At 40.5% G+C, this 19,911-nt stretch overlaps 1 protein-coding gene across 1 annotated transcript in view; it reads left to right on the top strand.

Moving 5' to 3' along the window:
- Window positions 1-18,374, top strand: part of card11 (caspase recruitment domain family member 11) — a 29,566-nt gene extending 11,192 nt beyond the window's left edge. The window contains exons 3-25 of the mRNA XM_011478466.3: window positions 380-517; window positions 1,555-1,731; window positions 2,492-2,640; window positions 2,724-2,903; window positions 4,962-5,108; window positions 5,331-5,456; window positions 5,551-5,745; window positions 5,871-6,020; window positions 7,736-7,799; window positions 7,903-8,078; window positions 8,171-8,277; window positions 8,354-8,394; window positions 8,472-8,583; window positions 8,668-8,869; window positions 9,035-9,161; window positions 10,344-10,587; window positions 10,704-10,779; window positions 10,975-11,070; window positions 11,154-11,271; window positions 14,573-14,755; window positions 16,746-16,867; window positions 17,491-17,606; window positions 17,997-18,374. Coding sequence (XP_011476768.1) covers window positions 380-517; window positions 1,555-1,731; window positions 2,492-2,640; window positions 2,724-2,903; window positions 4,962-5,108; window positions 5,331-5,456; window positions 5,551-5,745; window positions 5,871-6,020; window positions 7,736-7,799; window positions 7,903-8,078; window positions 8,171-8,277; window positions 8,354-8,394; window positions 8,472-8,583; window positions 8,668-8,869; window positions 9,035-9,161; window positions 10,344-10,587; window positions 10,704-10,779; window positions 10,975-11,070; window positions 11,154-11,271; window positions 14,573-14,755; window positions 16,746-16,867; window positions 17,491-17,606; window positions 17,997-18,201 — 3,251 coding nt within the window. The 3' untranslated portion in view covers window positions 18,202-18,374. The remainder of the gene's footprint in view (window positions 1-379; window positions 518-1,554; window positions 1,732-2,491; window positions 2,641-2,723; window positions 2,904-4,961; window positions 5,109-5,330; window positions 5,457-5,550; window positions 5,746-5,870; window positions 6,021-7,735; window positions 7,800-7,902; window positions 8,079-8,170; window positions 8,278-8,353; window positions 8,395-8,471; window positions 8,584-8,667; window positions 8,870-9,034; window positions 9,162-10,343; window positions 10,588-10,703; window positions 10,780-10,974; window positions 11,071-11,153; window positions 11,272-14,572; window positions 14,756-16,745; window positions 16,868-17,490; window positions 17,607-17,996) is intronic.
- Window positions 18,375-19,911: the final 1,537 nt, after the last annotated feature.

Genomic DNA, 19,911 nt, shown 5'->3' with positions numbered 1-19,911 from the left:
AACTTGGTTTGAAACTATCATACATGGGGCGCAAAGGTAGAGTTGTCGACTTCTGATCGGAAGATTGCAGATGCAATTGCCGCCCCTCCCACCCAAGTGTCAAATTGTCCTTGGGAAAGATTCTGAACCCCAAAATTCTCCTGGTGGCTATAGGTTGGCTCTAGTGTTCTGCAGTGGTGTGTGAATGTGTGTGTGCATGCGAGAATGGGACTGTGACTGTAAAGCTCTTTGGGCCTTTAAGAAACATAGTAAAGTGATTTATGTACCATTTACCATGCAAGTCTACTTAGAAGTTTTATCTGTTGTTCTGAACCTGTCAAATCTTAGGATTAACAATGTTGTGATCTCAGATTTTCAAAACATTCTAAATTTTGTCCAGGCCGTCTACTCGACATCCTTCGCACTAAAGCGGAGCGGGGCTACGTAGCGTTCCTGGAAAGTCTGGAGTTTTACTACCCTGACTTGTACAAGGTGGTTACAGGAAAGGAGCCCACACGACGCTTCTCCACAATCGTAGGTAAGACAAAAATGTTCATGTTTTCTCAGATGACGATGGTTTCGAGACCTCACCACCTTCATCTCAAATGAGTAAAATCTTTGCAAGAACCAAGGCGTTGGAAGTGGCGTGAGATTTAAAATCTATTTCTCCGTGTTTTGATATTGTTAAAAACTCTGATTAAATAATTATTGATAAATATTTGGGAAATTTTCATATTCTGTTTCAGTTGGGATGTGGTGTAGAACTTAAATACTAAGCTTTTGGATAATTCACCCTATAGCTTAGCCATCAAATTACTTTCCATGTTAGAACAGCTTTAATTAAGGGAACAACCAAAGAGTGTTGGTATTATGAACTGAAAAAAACATAACTGTACATTTTGAATATTGGAGTTTGTTTTTTATGCCTCTTATGCTATGTTCACACTGGGCATGTGAAGCACATACAAGAATGTGCTAAAAGTGTGTTCACTATCTGATACTAGCATATCTTCAGGCTTGGTGCAAAATGTTGAAGTGGTGGAAATCTCACAAATCTTGCCCCAGGGTTTTTCTTGCACAGCTCTATTCTGACATATGAAGGATTTGGTGTCATAATTCTGTCTGGGAACAAAGCGCAATTATTCTTTTTAAACTCCGTGATCAATTTTCAAACAGTTGACTCTCCCTTGAATTGAAAAGAACTCCATCCGTACGTCCCAACCAAATTCAAGCCCCTGATGGGTCAAAGTTCAACCTGGTTTAACTTTCAACACGCGTTCAACGGCCGCAAGTGAGAGTTTTAAATACAGAAGCCCGAAATGTGTGTTTACAGGCATTTATGTAGACTTTTCATTGAAAGTGGCTGCTTAAACTCTCGTTGATGAGGGCGATGTGAACGTAGCTCTAGTGTTGGCTCCCAGCAGCTTCTGTTCCTGAATTTAAAACTGCCTTTAAAAAGCCATATATATCTTCTGCATTTGGGTTTACCACACATGCTCGTATTCTTCATGCCCCATTAAACTGCCTGAAATGAAATCTTCTATCTTTTCTTCCTTTTCTGTTATCTGTCTTCAGTGGAGGAAGGCCATGAGGGTTTGACTCAGTTTCTCATGAATGAAGTGATGAAGCTGCAGCAGCAGACAAGAGTCAAGGCCCAGCAGCAGGCTGAGCTGAGCAGGAAGAACTGCACCTTGGAGGACGAGCACAAGAAACTGCGGCTGGCCAACCAGGAGCTTCAGGCCTTCCAGCAAAGTAAAAAAAAAACTATGGTTTCATTACACATACCAGGAACCCCCTCTGCTGTACTTTTGCACTGCATGTTATCATAACGGGTACAAGAAACATAGATGAAAGTTTATTTCTGCTTAAGAATGAGTCCAAGCACTTGGTTTTTACTTATGGGCCAAAACCGCTAGCTTGATCGCTGCACCATGTTTGAGCCTCACATGAAACCAGGACAATGCGGTTTTGTCTTTGTGCCCTGTGCATATCTGCAGATGGTACACAAGCACCTCTGGGCTTAAACAGCTGCTAAAAATAAACCGAGAAAACTGTTTGGGCTAGCTCTGCACACGTTTCTCACAGACTTCCTGACCTACATTCAGACACATACACACATAAAGCAGACATGGCATAATTTCAGATTTTGTAGGACTCTTGACTTATATCCAAAGATCAAGATTTCAGTCATTATTATTGTGCTGCAAAATAAAACACTGAAGCAAGCAAAAAGTATACCCAGAACTGTCAGGGCAATGCCTTTGTAGTTTAGTTTTTATATTTTTTCATGTTTAGGGCTTTCGGTGCTTGCTTTTTTCAGGTTTCTGATTAGGGTTCTAGTTGCCAGTTCTGTCACAACGTTTGATCACAAATAAGGTTGCTTTTTCAAACTCTTTAAGCATCTGGTCTGCTGCTTTTGTCTACTCTATCACTACTACACCAGATAGACAGGAAAACATAAAAAAATATAGAGATCTGAAAATGTTTCCTTAACTTGCTTTCACTTTTGCAGGGTACAATAAGTTGCGAGAGGAGAGGAACACTTACAGTGACGAGTTGCTGAGAGTAAAAGATGAAAACTACAAACTGGCTATGAGGTATGCCACACTGAGTGAGGAGAAGAACATGGCCGTGATGAGGAGCCGAGACCTGCAGCTGGAGGTACTTGAAGACTGGCGCTGTCAGTGCTGCATCTGGTCTGAGTTTGGGGGAAACGAGACGTTTAAGTTGTTCCTGCATTGCAGATTGACCAACTGAAACACAAGCTAAACAAGGTGGAAGAAGAGTGCAAGATGGAGAGGAGGCAGAGTCTGAAATTGAAGAACGACATTGAGAATCGGCCAAAAAGAGAGCAGATTTTTGAGCTGGAACGAGAGAATGAAATGCTCAAGATTAAACTACAGGAGCTTCAGTCCATCATACAGGTACAGGTTCTAAATCTGCCCAGCCTGACTCTTTTGCAGGTGTCTTGAACTTCCCAATTTGGTTTCTGCAGGTTTATGTTGTGATGTTGTGAAAGTGCAACTGGAATGTTGTGCGATATATTTGAGCCGAAAGTAAAATGTAATCTTTATTTTGCATATGTCATAAAAGTCCAGAGGGATTTTGGCTCAGGGGCTTCATGGTGGTGAAGTGGTTTGCACTCTTGCCGCACAGTGCAAAACCTCTTTATTGAAATCCCAGTTGGGTCCTTTCTGTATGGGCTTTGTACGTTCTTCCCTTGCAAATATGCATTGTAGGTCCATCCGTCCATCAATTTTCTTAACCTGCTGCATCACCTTTGGGGTCACAGAGTTGCTGGAGCCTGTCCCAGCTACTGTTGGGTAAAGGCGGGGTACACCACTTCCATGAAATCTCAAAAACACTTTTGGCAGGAAAAGTTTAGCTAATTTTAAAAAAATTATGGTGATAATGACTCACCTTTTGTCATTCACATCTTTAATTGACTACTTGCTGTATTGAAATTATGTAAAATTTATGGATAATTAAAAGGTAACACAACAGAACAGTTGGAGTCTGACTCTACTCTCAGCCCAGATTTTAAAAATGCAACAACAAAAATTGGCGGGGCTAGGGGAAGCAGGCTGAGCGCATGAGGTGTAATCTATATCTGTGATTGACAGTGACAGTGAGGTTAGCTTGAAGTAACTAGAGTATCTTTTCATCATTGTCTCGATTAAAATAAGAAAAAAAACACATGGTTGAAGAGGTTTGATCAAGCTGCCTTTCCATCCCACAGCGGTTCTCTGTCTGTCGGCAAGCCAGCTGCCCAGGGGCCGGGGGTTAGTGAGCAGGCGAGCTCTGCCGCTCTTGGCATTGCGGGGTGAGCTCCTGCGCCCCTTGGAGCGTTCAAAGATGGGCGGAGGGTTTTATACTGGAGCTGAAGAGCATGAAGTAAAAGGACATGGGACACTAGGGGAGCGCCCACAGACTATTTTAGACCAATAATTAATAATTTTAGGAATTAAACAAGTTTCTTTTAAATTTTCAAAAATTTGGCCAGGACCAACAATCAGCACTTTTAAAACCGAAACAGCCAAAAGAAGTTGATTTACTGTTTAATTACCCTTTAATTCTTTATAATACAGTTACACCATGTGAAAATGTGTGGATCACATTTGAGACAGTGGGTAAATAAGGTACTTTTTAACCTGAACACTCATATAGTTGCATCTTAAACTTACATTGTTGTGAGAAAAAAGTGACTAAATCATGCAATTTATTATAATGATTACTATCTATATCTAATAAAAATTGATATTGTACATTTTTTTGTGGATTTCATAAAAGGGTTGAAAAAAACCTCTTAACTGAATGTTTTGTCATTTCTTTAATGTAGTGGGCTTTACATGGTTAAACATTTGATTGACACCATCACAGTATGTAATTAAGTGAGATGGACACACTAAAAATGTTTCTCAGAAAAAAAACAACCAAGAGGAGCGCTGAAAGAGATGTCTGTTTGGCAGCCATCTTGTTAGAACACTCACATCTTCTGTTGTTTCTGACTTCCAAACATTTTCACAATCAGAGAACAGCCTATTGCGATGGACTGGAGACCCATTCAGGGTGTATCTCGCCTCAGTATCTGAGATAGGCTCCAGCAAGCCCGTGACCCTAAAGGGTCAGGCAGAATTAGAAAATGAACAGATTTATTGTTTTTTCAGTTTTATCGCTTCTACATAATTTCAAACCCTGTGTCCTAGTGGCATACTGGCCTCTTGTCTGAATTCTACCTAAAACATAATGAGATCCATTATTTTTTTGTTTGTTTGTTTGTTTTCTGGCTCCATCTAGATAGATTATTAATCTTGAAACAGAGAACACATCCATGAAAACAGCAATACAAGTATTTGATTTGTCTTTGTTTATAAAATTAAAAAAGAGTCATACAAAGACAGCGTAAGTGTAGCTTCTGCCTGTCATGTAACTCCATGTCTAACTGATGGGTTTCAATTTTATGCTTGTGTTTCTTCACCTAGCCCGGGCCCTTGCCTGAGTCAGACAAGGCCATTCTTGACATTTTGGAGCACGACAGACAGGAAGCCCTGGAAGACAGACAGGATCTGGTCAACCGCCTCTACAACCTGCACGAAGAAGTCCGACAAGCAGAGGAACTACGAGATAAGGTTACTCACACAAATTCAAGTACTCAGGATTGGGAGTTGATGTGAGAAGCAGAGGGAGGCAAGGAACACACCCTATTAACACAAAACCTGTGACCAATACTCAGGGGAGCTTTATGAAACGCACCCTATACAGAAAGCTCCATCTGCCTTTGTTTCTCTTCCTCTATGTGCCCGTTTATCTAGCTAACCTGAATAACTCTCCTGTTCCTGTTGTGTGTGCAGTACTTGGAGGAGAAGGAGGAGCTTGAGCTGAAGTGCTCCACACTTCAGAAGGACTGTGAGATGTATCGGAACCGCATTGACACAATCTCTACGCAACTTGATGAGGTGGAGAAGGAAAGGGACCAGGTGAGAAAACTCATACTTTCACACACTGGTTTTTGTCGCTTTGTCTAAATATCAACACCTTTGCTGCTTCTTTACTCTTGCTCTGCGGCTTCAGGCATTTCGAGCCAGAGACGAGGCCCAGCATCACTTCTCTCAGAGTCTCATCGACAAAGATAAATATCGTAAACAGATCAGAGAGCTGGAGGAGAAGAGCGATGAACTCCAAATTGAGATCGTACGAAAAGAAGCCAGGCTGCTCACACTTGAGAGTCGGCTTCGACGGATGTCCAAAGACATTCCCTTGGATCAGGTCAGACACAAACAATAAAAGGCTAAAATCTTACGACTTGTGAAGCAAGGACTAGAAAGGCAATCAAAGCAATGTTTTTGCAAATAGCTGCTAGAATTCTTCATACCGTTTCTCTGTTTTTGTAGAGTTTACCGAGGGACTTCCCTCCAGCCATCATCTCCCAGATGGACGAATTTAAACAGCCACAGTCAGAAACGTCCAGTGACGAGTCACATGAGGAAAAGTTATCATCTGAGGGGCCTCGACTCATTCGCAGACCAAACCTTAAAGCAACAGTAAGTTAATGCAAGCATCTCCCATATTATCTGGGCTTAAGTTGTGTGTGTAGTATCAGTCAATAACAAAAACCTAAAAATAAAAAGGATTAGCCAACATCTTAAGAAATGTTTTTATGTTTGAGCGATTATGCCAGTCTTTTTTTTTTTTTTTTTTTTTTTTATGCCAGATTATGCCAGTCTTTGGAACATTCTTGTTAAAAGACTAGTTTGTAACTGGAGATGTTTTTGTCTACTTACTGAGTTCCTATAGTAAATATATCTGGCTAGCGAGATTATTTAATATTATTGTTATTAATGGACCAGCGATATTTAGCGATGGTAACAAATGAACTACAGATCCCATGATGCCGTGTTTCAGCTGCCTTGTTGAACAACAGTGTTACCAGATTTTGCAGTTTCCTGCCCAATTGGACAGTTTTGATTCTAAATTTGGGCGGATTTGGAGTCACTTCTGTGGTTTTTGTTCCTTATTGAAGCAACCCTCAACAGTGGCGTGTAGTTGGGGGAGGCGGGTAAACCAGACCTGTAAAATAACCTCGCCATCGTGAGCAACTAATGATAAAATGAAACCGTGTTCAGTAAGCTGTTCTATAAATGCAATTTAGAATAATGACCTTTACTCATTTTTAATCCTCAAAATCACTGTATTTTGCGTGTTTCCTTTCCAGTTACTGTGAGGTGGAGCAGCTCACGGAGTTCAACCTCGATTGAAAATCCCTATTAAACTGAGTTGATCGTGTCTCTTTAAGTTACTGAGCTTATGCAAAGAATGTTATTCTTTATTAATGTTTTTTCCATTGTAGCCTTTTTTATTACATATATGTAAATCTGTTGTTTATTTGGTATTAGTATCTGACATAAAGTTGCACTGAATTGACAGAAAGTGATACCAGCAGTAAAACAACGGTGCTTTTTTTACATATTAATTAATAAACAATAGATCATTTGTTAATGAATATGTATTAGTTTTTGGGAGGATTTTAACTGTTGGTTTTGCACAAAATTAGAAAAACACCAAATGTTTTTTGAAGTAATAGTCTATTTGATGTAGATTTTTAATGTTTTTTTTAACATTTAAAAAAATTATATTCACAATAACAGGTTTTCTCAGCCCCAACAGGGTTTAAACCTGCAGCAACCTTTTAAACTGAGGTCCATGTCAATACCTACTAGGAAACCAGTGCCGGTCCACACACTTTAATTTCAACATTGTAAAGTAACCAGTTAAAGTCCCACTCTGATCATATTTTGACTGAGCCTATTATTATCAGTGTAAAGGTGTTCCCAGTGGTCTTTTAATTTATGCAATTTTTTGTGCCAAAATAAAAGAAACCTGTGTTGTTTTCTAGGACATAGTTTAATTTGGACATAAATTTAGGACATCGCAGAAGTTCTTTAAAAATTGACCTCTGTGTTGTTGGGACTATTGGCATAGAGTGACCCCGCCCCCCTTGTGGCCTGCCCACCATATTTTCAGATCACAAATACAATCTTTTTCAAATATTTCTTTCAACTGCTCCTGATCCACAATTTGAATAAAGACATACTCAGAAATACAATTTTACGCTGAATTTTCTTTATACATGTCATCAGAAAAGTGCCACAAGAACATGTTAAAAACACCCAAAACACATTTTCTGTCAGTCTGGGTGTTTAAATATACCAGAAGATTTACTAATCGTAAATGTCATTTGTTTTTTTATCATTAATAGAGAGCAAAATCTTCAGTTTGTACGCTGAAAGACCCTCAGTTCAACTCCGAAGGCTGTCAGCGTGGTATGCTACCCTTTACTGTCTGTGTTCCGAAAGCTTTCAGTGCATCGGTTGAGACTAACTTGCAGCTGTCTCCGCCTCACACCCTCCCATTCTGCCAATCAAGGAGACCTACTGGGCATTCAGATGCCCTTGCACCACAATGGCGGTTCACTCCCACCGTCGCCAAGCTTCCCGATATCTCCCACTTATCCGGGATCCACAGGCCCCCCCTTCTCCTCCTCCTCCTCGTCCCCTTTCCCATCCTCCTTTCCCCTGTCGGAGCAGTCCAGGTCAAACTTGGTGAGTCTGAGTTAACTGCACTTTTCTAGTGTGCTGTCGGGCTGCAATAAATTGGGAAATAAAATGTGCTCTTCCTTTTCAAAAATCTTCAGCTGCGTAACCGTAACGACAGCATGATGTCTATAGTCGCAGAACCCCCAGAAAAAGCTTCTCTGTGCCGCAGAGAAAGGGAAAAGGAACACGACTTTTACCCCCGCAGGTACCCATGTCTGCTGAAATGAGATTTATGTGCCTATTTGATGTTTTTAATGCATTTCTTTTTTTATCTGTACTAGTCTCTCAGATTTTGATAGTGACACTATGGACATTCAGACAGGTATTGAACGCACTTTAAAAACCAAATGCATTTATCTTATTATTATTTTTACTTATTGCTGTGTTTTTTTCTCATAGAGGATGGCCCAAACTCTGTGATCTCCTCTTCGTCCTCCCACCAGTCAGAGGGGCTGGACTCGTACGACCTGGAGCAGGTCAACAATATCTTCAGGAAGCTCTCGTTGGAGAGGTACGGGACTGATGAAAACTCAAGAAACATGAAGTTTGTGGGTTTTCTTCGCTCACACACGCCTGTTTGTGTGTTGTGTGTTAGGCCGTTCCGCCCCTCTTTGTCCTCCTTTTCAAGAATCAGCTCATCTTTGAAGCCGGTGCAGGAGGTGTCATTTCTGGGAGACAACCTGCTTAAGGACATCACCTTGGTTGGTGGCAATGAAAGCGGGATCTTCATCTCATCCGTCCAGCCTGGAACAAATGCTGAGAAGGCGGGGCTAAAGGAGGGATACCACCTCCTGCTGGTACAGAGTTCATTTGATCCTACATTCTTTTAAACAAGTACTGTAATACAAAGCTTAAATGCACATATGAATCTCTACATTTGCTTTGATTTTTGCCTGTTGTGTTGTAATTAACAGTCGAGATAATTCAAATCATCTATTGTTGTGCTCTGATTGGTGAACCAGCTGGAGGGGTGTGTTCGAGGGGAAATCCAACGCATTGCATTGGATACCAGCACACAGGAAGAAGCCCACTGGACGCTGCAGCACTGCTCTGGATTCATCACACTGCACTATCGAGCCAGTTTTGATGGTAACCATTGTTAGAAATAAACAGAAAATCTACCCAGTAATGTCTAACAAAAATTGGGTAATTTGGATATTTTACCTCGTCTGACAGGTGTAAAAGCTCATTTAAAGAAACACTCTGATGAAAATGGTGTTTTTAACATGTTTTTGTGGCATTTCTCTTATCATCATATATACACATATGTATGTATGTGTATGTGTGTATATATATATATATATAAAATAAGCTTAAAATGGCATTTCTGAGTATTTCTTTTTTCAATTTTATGTCAATAGGGGGCAGATGAAAATGAGCAGAGCCTATTTGTGTCGTAGAAAATATGCTGGATGGGTCATAAGCTTCGTTCTGATGCATCCACTTGTAGACAATCACTTACATGTTTGTCTTTGTTTTCCTTGTCTGAGCTGGAATCTGGCTCAAAACTGTACGGCTGCATAGCTCCAATACTGCTTACCATTTTTGTTGCACCGGTAATGTTATGTTGGGGCTGTAAGCTAGCAGGAGCGCATGTAAACAGAGAGCTCTCAGTAATGGGGAAGGGAAGGGGGCGGGGTTGCTCCATGCCATTTTTCCTGCCCACAACGCAATGGTAAATTTCTAATGTTTGCAGAATTATGTCCTAGAAAACAAGACAAGTTTTTTGTTTTTGGCTAAAAGTGGCATAATCAAAATGAAAAGACCACTGGGAACAGTTGGAAAATAGATCAAAAGATGATCGGAGTGCATCTTTGAACTGTGTCACAGAAAACAGGAAATACGGATCTCTGTTAATTTGCAAGTGAACCCTGATGTGGTCACCACAGTAAAGATACAATGGACTGTTCTGTGGGTTAAAGAGAGGAAGTAAACTTATTGAAATCACAAAAGTGGCTTCAAATTTTAGGCGAAAATAAAATGATCCACAGCTAAGATATGAAGGAGTGTGGATCACTACAGTTGGATAAATGGCTAGTTTGTGGATGAGGATAATATAGACAGGAAATGGGTTTAAAAAATACTTTAATAGGATGTATAGTTTAACTTAAACTGCGTGATATTTTGATTCCATCTAGACTTATTCAGTTTTCTAAACTTTAGTGTGAAAGCAAATCAAACCATTTATTTTTTTCTGAACTTCCAGTCAAATCTAGTCTTCTGGTCTGTCTTGTTTTAAAAGTGCGTTAATGCTGTGTTTCTGCTCTCCAGCATATCGCCGTCTCCAGAGGGATCTAGCAGATGGTAAATTAGCTTCTGGCGACTCTTTCTACATCCGAGTAAACCTCAACATCTCCGGACAATCCGACTGCTGCTCTTTAAGCGTGCGCTGCGATGAAGTTGTGCACGTGCTGGATACCAGGCACCAGGGCCTCTGCCAGTGGCTTTGTGCTCGTGTGGAGCCATTTAGTGGCTCTGACCTGGCCGAGCGTGGCACCATTCCCAGCAACTCAAGGTACTTTGCAACTGTTTGTTTAATGTTCTTTCTCATGCAGGAGGATGTTTTATAATGGACAAAAGGAGTTTTGGTTTTGTTAAGACTTTTCTCTTGGTATGAATGGGTGTGTACAGAGCACAGCAGCTGCTGCTGGTGAAGATTCAAAAGTTGGTGTGTCGAAGTGGGAAAGAAGAAATTGACAATAGCAGAGTAAGTGAAAACTTGATTTTATATTCAAGCTACATATTACACAAAACAATTGTATAGTTTTTCATATCAATGCTATTTGATTTCAGCAGACACTTAGTAAGTTAGCTTCGATTTGGGTCAAACACTGTGTCTTCTTTACCTTTTGCAGCTTAAAGATTCTGATATTCTTTCTATTAATTCTTTATGTTTGTCTAGAACACTTTAGCGCCAGAAGAAACAAGCTCGTCTCTCGATCCCAAAGCCAGTCCACGCTTGTCCAGAGCGAGCATTTTCCTCAGTCAGATTCTGCAGGTATTTAAAGAAAACCAATCCCACTCTCATGAGTCAATCTGAGCCCTGATGTGCCATTTCTTGTGGGTTTCTTGGGTTTCTAGTTCGTCGGCAGGGTGGACATCAAATACAAACGAATGAACAGCAATGAACGCGTGAGGATTGTCAACTCTGGCAGCTCATTACTACCAAGACAAGAACTGGAGATGCTCAGGCCTGAAGGTGAGCATAGAAACAATGCTTTTCATGGATGTAAGGGGAATGACGGACCTTGGTTTGATTTTAGGACTAGGGATGCCACGATTCTCAGATAAATCATTGCATTCCTGTTTAGGACCTACTAGGACATAAAAAAATCAAAATCAAAAGTCTGGAACCACAAAGCCTAGCATAAATTCAGATATTCAGATATTTATGTCAAACTGAGAGAAGCTTAAAGGGAAATAAATATATTCTTCTTCTTACTGTTTGATGGTCAAGATTTCTTTAATAATTTATTTTAAGGTGGCAACTATGTTGTATTTATAGACTAATTCATATATTAACGGAACCAATTGTCTCTGATGTTACCTGTAGGATTCTAAATGATGAACATGAATGCCTAACCCTTGTGCTATCCTATGACCCCACCCTTACATTGACGTGTTCTCCCTACCATGACAAAGGTGGATAACGGTGAAGAGGATTTCATGTAATCCATGGACACCAGTGAAGTTTACAAATCATTGAAGAAAAAAGTTCAGGGGTCTAGATGACCCAACTTCCAATGTTAAAGTGCCTAGGATAGCACAAGGGCTAAAAAAGTGGCATGAACATACAGAGTAACTCCTATTCACTCAACAATTGGAGAACTGTCAATCAAGAAAGACCATAGAGATTCTGTTTTTTTTAGGCCACCCAAGACTGCAACCTTCACCCAATCACCCAATCTGCCTTGATTTCTTATAATTGAAAGATAATCCCCTCCCTCCCTGCTGCCCCTAGAGCTGCAAATAAAAGCACCAAATATTAAGAAGTGTTTTTTGACCAGGCAGAGCACAAGTGTATTTTTTGTGTGTTATTCTGCTCTGAACCTTATTTAACACAGTGGTTTACTGGAAGGTTTTGAAACCTGCCTCTGGTGGTTCTTTGAGGAACTGCAGAAGTAGCCACTTCCTAGTTTGATTAAAGTTCTCAGAAAATCTGTTTTTATTTTGTAACATCAGTATTACTTACATCTACCATATAACATTTTTCTGAAGGCTGACTAGAAATATTTATGTTAAGCTTTTGTTAAGCTGTGTTATTGTTTTATTAATTCATGGCTGATGCTCTGTAGGCTGATGAATTCATTAGAAAGACAAAGGAGAAAAACTCTTATCAAATTAGTGAAAAATAGATGGATCTCTCCAGGAGGCAGAAAAAGTTTTAGATGACAAAGAAAAAATGAAAGCTTTGTTTGTGTGGGAGTTAAGACTTGTGCTCTAAAAAACCAGAGGATCACACATAGAAAATGAAAGATTTCTAAAAATAAAATGTGAGAGCTAGAAGGGGGTTGAAGTCTCGGTGGAGGTAGAAGAAAGCTGTTTGAAGAATAAGATGAAAGCAAAGCAAAAATGTCTTTTGAAGTAAACAGAGCAAGAGTGTTTGAAATGTTAAAAAAATTACATTTACTGGTAGACTGTAATGTCTTTACCATTGCTTTGATTACCAAACGAAATAACAAAAGAGCAAAATGTATGAAAAAAATAAAACCTCAAGTTATAACAAATGAAACCAAACCAGGTAGAAAACAGGTTTCCCTCTTTTACAGGGCCATGCTTTTCTTAAGCCTTTTGTAGGAAAAAATATCTATGTACTGGATATGGTAATACATTACCTTTGGAACTCATAATAACATTTTTTATATTAAATATTAGTTATTTTCCTGAGCTTTTTTCCAATCCGGAAGTAAAACAACTCAATATCTGAGGTTGCGCCTTTCGCTCCATGTGGGTGCCGCCCATTTCTTGATGTCATCCTAGAGCCGGCCTCCGCAGCGTGTCTGTGTCTCGCCCACGAAAACAAACAACATCCAAACTTTTGCAGAGATGGATGTGCATATAAATTGAAAGCATTTTGTGGGTGTGTGTGTTAGCCTGGGGGCGCTGCTGCCAGCGCAGACTGTTCCTGGAAGCGCCAGTTCTCACTTATCTACGTCACAATGCGAGAACTTGCATGTTTTCATGGGTTTGGGGCTGGTGCTCAGAGCCCAGGTCTTTAGAGGAATACTCAGAATTGTGGCATCCCTAGTCCTAAATACCGATTTGGGGTTTCGATTTGTGAGGAATGAACATTATAACTCACTTAAAAGCTGAAAAAAATGGATTTTGCATGTTAAAGGTTCTAAAAGCGCAAACGAGAGAGTTTATTAGGTCAAAAACTAATTTTACAAGCATATTTTTTTGTGTTTGCTAAGTTGTAGAGAAATTTAGTTTTCCCCAGTATAAAGCGTTCTGTTTTTTTTTTTTTTAAACACAGTTTGCCTTATGATCCACAACCCCTATTATATGGATTAAGTGTGGTTGTGTTTACTTAGGTGAGATATTTTGAGAGGCACACGGTGCTATATCAAAATGGTGGTCTGTTTTTGTATGCAAACAAGGTTGGGTGTTATTGTGAACACTCTAATGGGGTTAATGTGCAGCGATGTAGGAGTGTTTTTTTTGTCTTACTAGCAAGGTTGTGAGTTAACATAGTCAGATTTGTTTTAGTGGGATCAATGTTTTTTTTTTGACAAACAGACTTAACGCTGACTTATTTGTCTTGCTTAATGCGCCTGATAGTTCAGTACGCCTTATGTATGACATATGTTTGAAAATAGATAATTCATTGACAATGCACCTTATAATCCTGTGCGCCCTATAGTGTGGAAAATATGGTATTTAAAGAACCCAGGACTCAAAGAGAAAATTGACTGATGTAAAGAGAGATCTATGCGGGATAACATTTGGCCATTGATGAAAAAATGGGAGATTTAGTAGTTTGTTATTTGTTACGTGTTTGGATACACTTTTCTATTTGGAGAAGTGTTTCCAGATTTCTATCCTAGAAATGCACATCAGTGTCATTTTTCATGATTTTTGATGGACAAAACTAGCATTTCAGTCAGGAAGACAGATGCTACTTGGGCAAAATTTTTAGGTTTCAGAAGATACCACATTGAATTTGTTTTGGTTTAACTTAGATTAAAGATTTGATTTTGTTTCTTATTATTGTATATCTAAAATGGTGAACAATTCCAATGCAATGATCTGGGGATTTTTTTTAGAAAGAATAAGCACAGCAAATCCCTTCTAAAGCAGAGGCTTAACATGCTTTGACAAGAATGACAGAATGTCTCCATAGATTAGCAGCACAGGGATCCTCCAGGCTCATAACATACCAGGTGCTAATATATTAGGGAGATAAAACCTGTTAAACGAAAAGATTTTAACGGTAACACGTTTTTTTAAGGACCAACCAATTTTAACGTTGTCTCCCTGGGTGTGAAATTTCTTTATAGATGCTGCTGACCTAGACAACAAACTGAGCAGAGGGTTGAACCTGATTCCATACAGTCCTGTCACCCTTCAGCGGACCCAACGAAGACGGCCTGTCCTGTTCGCTCCTGCCACTTTAGCCAAAACCATTATCCAGAAAATTCTTAACATGGGAGCAGCCATGGAATTTAACATCTGCAAACCAGGTCAGTTTCTGACAACAATCAGAAAACCAACAACTCATACTTTATTTCTCAAAAAACGCAGCATGTGCAGTGTAGAATAGATTTCTACTCTGGTTAAAGCTAACCTACTCTTCAATTAACTTTTAAGTCTCAACTTAAACCAGTGATCATATTTTTTTGATGTTTTTTGCATTTACACTTGTAGAAAACACGTTGAAAAAAATACTTGCTGTTGCGTACAGATGTAACGTACACCAGTACTGTATGCCTGTAGCATACAATGCAAAGATCTGCAGCAGTCAGTGACGGCCGAATTCTTCCCCTACCCCTATGGCTTCTCATCTACCCTTACATTTAGCCTTCCAAATGGAGTGTTATAGAAAAATAGCATCTTCTAATACGGACACTTGTGGCATACACTTATAGTGTACACTTGAAGTGAACTTTTGTAGCATATGCGTTTGATACCCACACAGGATACACAAGGGGCACAGACCCAGGGATGAAAAGATGCGGTGATAGAACGCAATGCCGGCTAGAAGGAGATCAGCTGTGTCTTTGCTACTTTAACACACATTCAAAAGCAGCTGTGAGCTGATGCCACCAAAGCTGTGAACTAGGCAGCACTTTATCTCATCATTTTAGTGTCTGTGTGGTTTTTAGTGTCTTGTTATCTCTATGGAATGTGATTTACGTCCCTCTCTCCCCCATTTGCGTTGAGCATGTACGTCTTACGGGGTGCGTTTGATTTGTTTTCTGGGGACACTTCATTCACAGTCAAGTAGGCATTTGTCTGTGCAAGTTGGAGGTTGGTCAGTTTGCAAAAGGACAAGAAAAACCAGAAATGATTCATACAGTTTTCTCAACACTGTTGTGATTGATTGTTCAAGATAAAACGGAATGCAACGGTAGAAGTGAAAAATGATAATAATAATTTATATTATAATTTTTATTAGAAAACGTAATAAAAAAAGAACAATGCAGGGAAGATTGTTAAAGAGGAAGATTGCAACCTAAAATCAGAAGAGGAGAAGAAGAGAAAGACAAAGGAGATGCTTTGGGACCATTAAGTGGGATTCAATGCCATATGTCAAAACCTGTAGCATACAATGGTGGCCCACACATGTAACATATAATGGTGGCCCACACATGTAGCATACAATGGTGGCACACACATAGCATTCCTTGTTGGCATGTACATGTAGCCAAGACTTATAGCATAATTGTGCATCACACACCTGTTTAGTTCTGTTTGACAATCAAACTGTCTTTAAATGACCATAGATAAAATGATGGCATTTCCAAGGGTTGTCCAGAATTTATAAGCCAAAACATGCAGGTTTTGTTAAGCAAGAGGAATGCCTTCTCATCTCCATTGTCTATTTGTTCTGTAAAGAGACTTCCTGTCTGCTTGATCCTGTTAATAAAATACGATTCCGTCACTACAATGTGTAGAAAGACAATACATGACTATGGGGCACCTCAAACTCTTTATGTCTGGTGTGACCACATTCATTGGATAGAATGGCTTTTTTGGTTTGAATTTTTAAATGACTTTGCAAACATATTAGTCCAACTTTCCATGTTACAACTGAAATATCAGGAGAAGTTCCTTGTGACAAATTTGGATAATCCAGTTTCTGAGACAAATGCAACTCAAGTATTCAGATTAGGCAGTAAACAGCCTTATCATGGATATGTTACAATGTTACCATGGAGACCGAGTGATGGCAGATGGCCAAACTGACTAACCATGATGACAGTGACCCAGATATTTGAGACACTCCTACAAATCAGGTAAATCCTTCCTTAGAGATTAACATCCTTAAATTATGGCAAACCATGTGCTCCTGGTACAAAAGTGTGTGTTCCTGCTGTCATAAGAAGCTGAACATCTGGCAAGCTAAGATGTGTGACTAAAGTTTCGTTTGAGTTCCTTTGGGTGAAAACCTCAGGTTTCTGTTCCTCATGGTAACAAATGAGTACAGTTCATTTTTGTGTGCTTGTGCAGATACCCTGTCCAAAGAGGAGTTTCATCTGAAACAGAACGTGGAGCCTTTCATTCACTACAAAGAAAAACAAGCGACATTTGAATGCATCACGAGAGAAAACATAGAGGCTGTTGCTGCCAAAGTAGGTGTATGCTTTGCCGCATCCAATCACATGCTATTTATATTTCTGCAGGTTTGTACCAACGGTTCAGCTTGCATAAACTTTTGAAGGGGGTTCTGAGGAAAGAAATTGTAAATCTTCCTTGAGCAATGTGCAGTTACAGACAAGTTCAAACTTGCAAACGCTCAAAGATTCTGCAAAGTAAGGAGGATTCACTGAATTCCAGTTTTAAAGCGGGTTTCCCTAGTTTAAATTTTTATCATCATCAATGTGCTAATTATAATTTTCACTAATAGTTTTTTTAATTTAGTAAAAGTGAGCGTAAAGCTGGAGAAGGTAATCTCATAAAAGCAAAAGTGACTTTTAATTCATGTACAACAGACGTTTTCCTCCAAACTTAACCAGATATAAAAAAGACATTGAGTGGTATATTAGACCTGCATAAAACAAACTGCTGCTTTTAAATCTTGAATGTGTTACCCTGTTTAGGAAATTTAGAAAGCCATGTCTTTTTTTTGGGTGAAAAATGTGTGCGAAACGCTGTGAACAAACGACCAACTTCTGCAGAAAAGTCACATCTTTCTTAGTTTGCAATTTGCAGTGCCATATCTGCCTCTTTCAGGTTGTTTTCTGTTCTTCATCAGGGGAAACACTGCCTGCTGGAGGCTGAGCTGAGCTGCGTCAAGGATCTCCTACGGAGAGATATCTATCCGATCATCATTTACGTCAAGATTAGTGAGAAAAATATCAAAAGGCTCAGGTAGGCTTATCCAAACTCATTATTTACACTTCAACAGAAAGTACACAGCTGCATGACACAATTTGCTTTTCAAATGCATCCTTTAACCTAAAGGTTCAAGCAGGAGGTGCCTCAAATGCTTCAGGATCAGTGTTTAGCTTGATATAATCTTGTTTTTTTTCATCCTCAGAATACAGCTTTTACACTAGTATGCCTTATTATAAATAAAATTCTCTCATCTCATCACTTGTGTAAGCAGGATCACCCTGCTTACAAAAACCACTTTGCTAAAAACAATGTCTGTAGACCCCTGCTGCAGAGCTTTGAAAGGATTTGTTCAGAGATAGATTTCCAAACGTTACGACAGTCACCACAGCAATGCTGCTTCCTTCCTGTTTCCTGTCCACACAGGAAGCTGCCTGTGCGTGTGGAGTCGGAGGAGGAGTTTCTGAGGTCATGTCGGGCTAAACAGAAAGAGCTGGAGGGCCTGCCTTGCCTCTACGCCACCCTGGAGCCCGAATCTTGGACGGGGACGGACGACCTGATCCGGGTCATCAAGGACCGAATCATGGAGGAGCAAAGGAAGACTGTCTGGGTTGAGCAGGATCTCCTGTAGTGGATGTGGCCCTAAGAACTATAAACTGTGTACACCAGTCATCATCTCATATTTATAGTCAGCCTTAGAAAAACATACACTCATAGACACTGATTTCTTTTTGAATAAATGCATTGTATATTTTGTAAATGTGTGTTTCAGATAAAACAAATAAAAAATGTAATAGCTTTAAATAACTTTTTTTTTTCCATCACAGGAAGCTGACAACTATTTTTGATCTTGATCAAAATCATACTACCCTCTAGTGGATGACGCCTAACTTTTTTATAGCTATGTGATTGTTTATCTTTTGGCTTATCTCGTTTGTGATCGCCACAGCAAATTAGCTTTCTCTGATTTGTGCAGGTGGTCAGGCAGAGAGTTTTTATTTTATATTTTTATTATTATTTTTCATAACTTGTCCTGTCCAACAGCTGAGCAAGCAGGTCAGAGCTTACAGAGCTTAAGGCCTCTTGTCTTAGTCAGATGTTACTGTAACAATAGGGGTTTATGAATCTTCAGACAAACGAAGTGTATATTTGTATAAACCCCTTTTGTATTTGAGGCTAAACTTTATTTATAATAATAATGTTTATGTGCATTCCTCGTTGGACCGAACGGAAAAAAAGAAGAAGAAAGTGAGAGTTGGAAAGTTAGACATTGGGGGTAAGGGGTTAAGATGGGGGAGATAGAGAGGGTGAGGGAGCAGTCGATAATATAGAGTCATAACATAAGAGTGTCATAAGTACTGTGTATTGCATGACTTAGTTCTCACATAAACACAGCTATACACACCAACAAATAGTATGCAAACAACCGTCAGACAATGACCTAGGAACAACCACCCTCACGCGCACCGGACCCCCACCACAGTGACGGACTTGGAGGACTAGACCCGGCGGAAGAATAGGAGAAACACAGAGTGTGCAGACACGTAGCCCTCGTCAGGACAGGAACCTCCCCCACCCCAAGGCACTCCAGGCCCAGACCCAATCTCCCAAACACACGAGATCTACACCGGTGCCCAGATGACAGGCACGCCACTGCCCGGGAGACATGAGCCCCCATCTGTCCCACCCCCAGAGGCAGGCTGTGACCATCCATGGCCAGTCCGCACTGCACACACAGGCAACCTGCCCGCCAGCCCCACCCAGCAGAAACTAGGGGAAGCGGCAGAAACCTCCCGACTCGGAAGGCAGACACCGGAATCCAGCAGAGGACCCAGACAGGGCCAGAGGACGGTGAGCCCGAAGACCAGGCTCCAGTTGCTGTGAGCAGCAATGGAAAAATTGAGGGGGGCCCTGGTGTGTCCAGAAAAGGGACCCTACCCGCTCCTTGGGGGATACGGTCCACCCAGCTCAGATCTTATGGACCCCTCAACACTTGTAAAAAGAGCTGCAAGGTTAGGGGCGCAGGAACCCAAGGGACACCACCAATGCCCCGTCAGCAGCCACTGGCCTGGTCCACCCAGTCTGGGGAGCAGGAGACAGGAAACAACGTGATCATTCCCCTTTTGCTGTGCGTTTGTGCGTACTAAAGAGGTGCATTTAAAATTGGTGGACTGGGCCATACAGAATCCTCCATTCTTCAACGGTGGAGTCTGATCGGCCAAACATGTCCACCACAGCCCTGGCTGCTCGGGGCTGCGCCTGACCTGGGTTGGGTGCCTGCATGTGTTCAGGGCTGGGCCTATGTCGCCTCTGGTTCTGGGGGTGGATTGGGGCTGTCCTG

The sequence above is a fragment of the Oryzias latipes genome, chromosome 8 (assembly GCF_002234675.1).
Source record: "Oryzias latipes chromosome 8, ASM223467v1".
Taxonomy (NCBI): domain Eukaryota; kingdom Metazoa; phylum Chordata; class Actinopteri; order Beloniformes; family Adrianichthyidae; genus Oryzias; species Oryzias latipes.
This window is presented reverse-complemented; position numbering and strand designations above follow the sequence as displayed.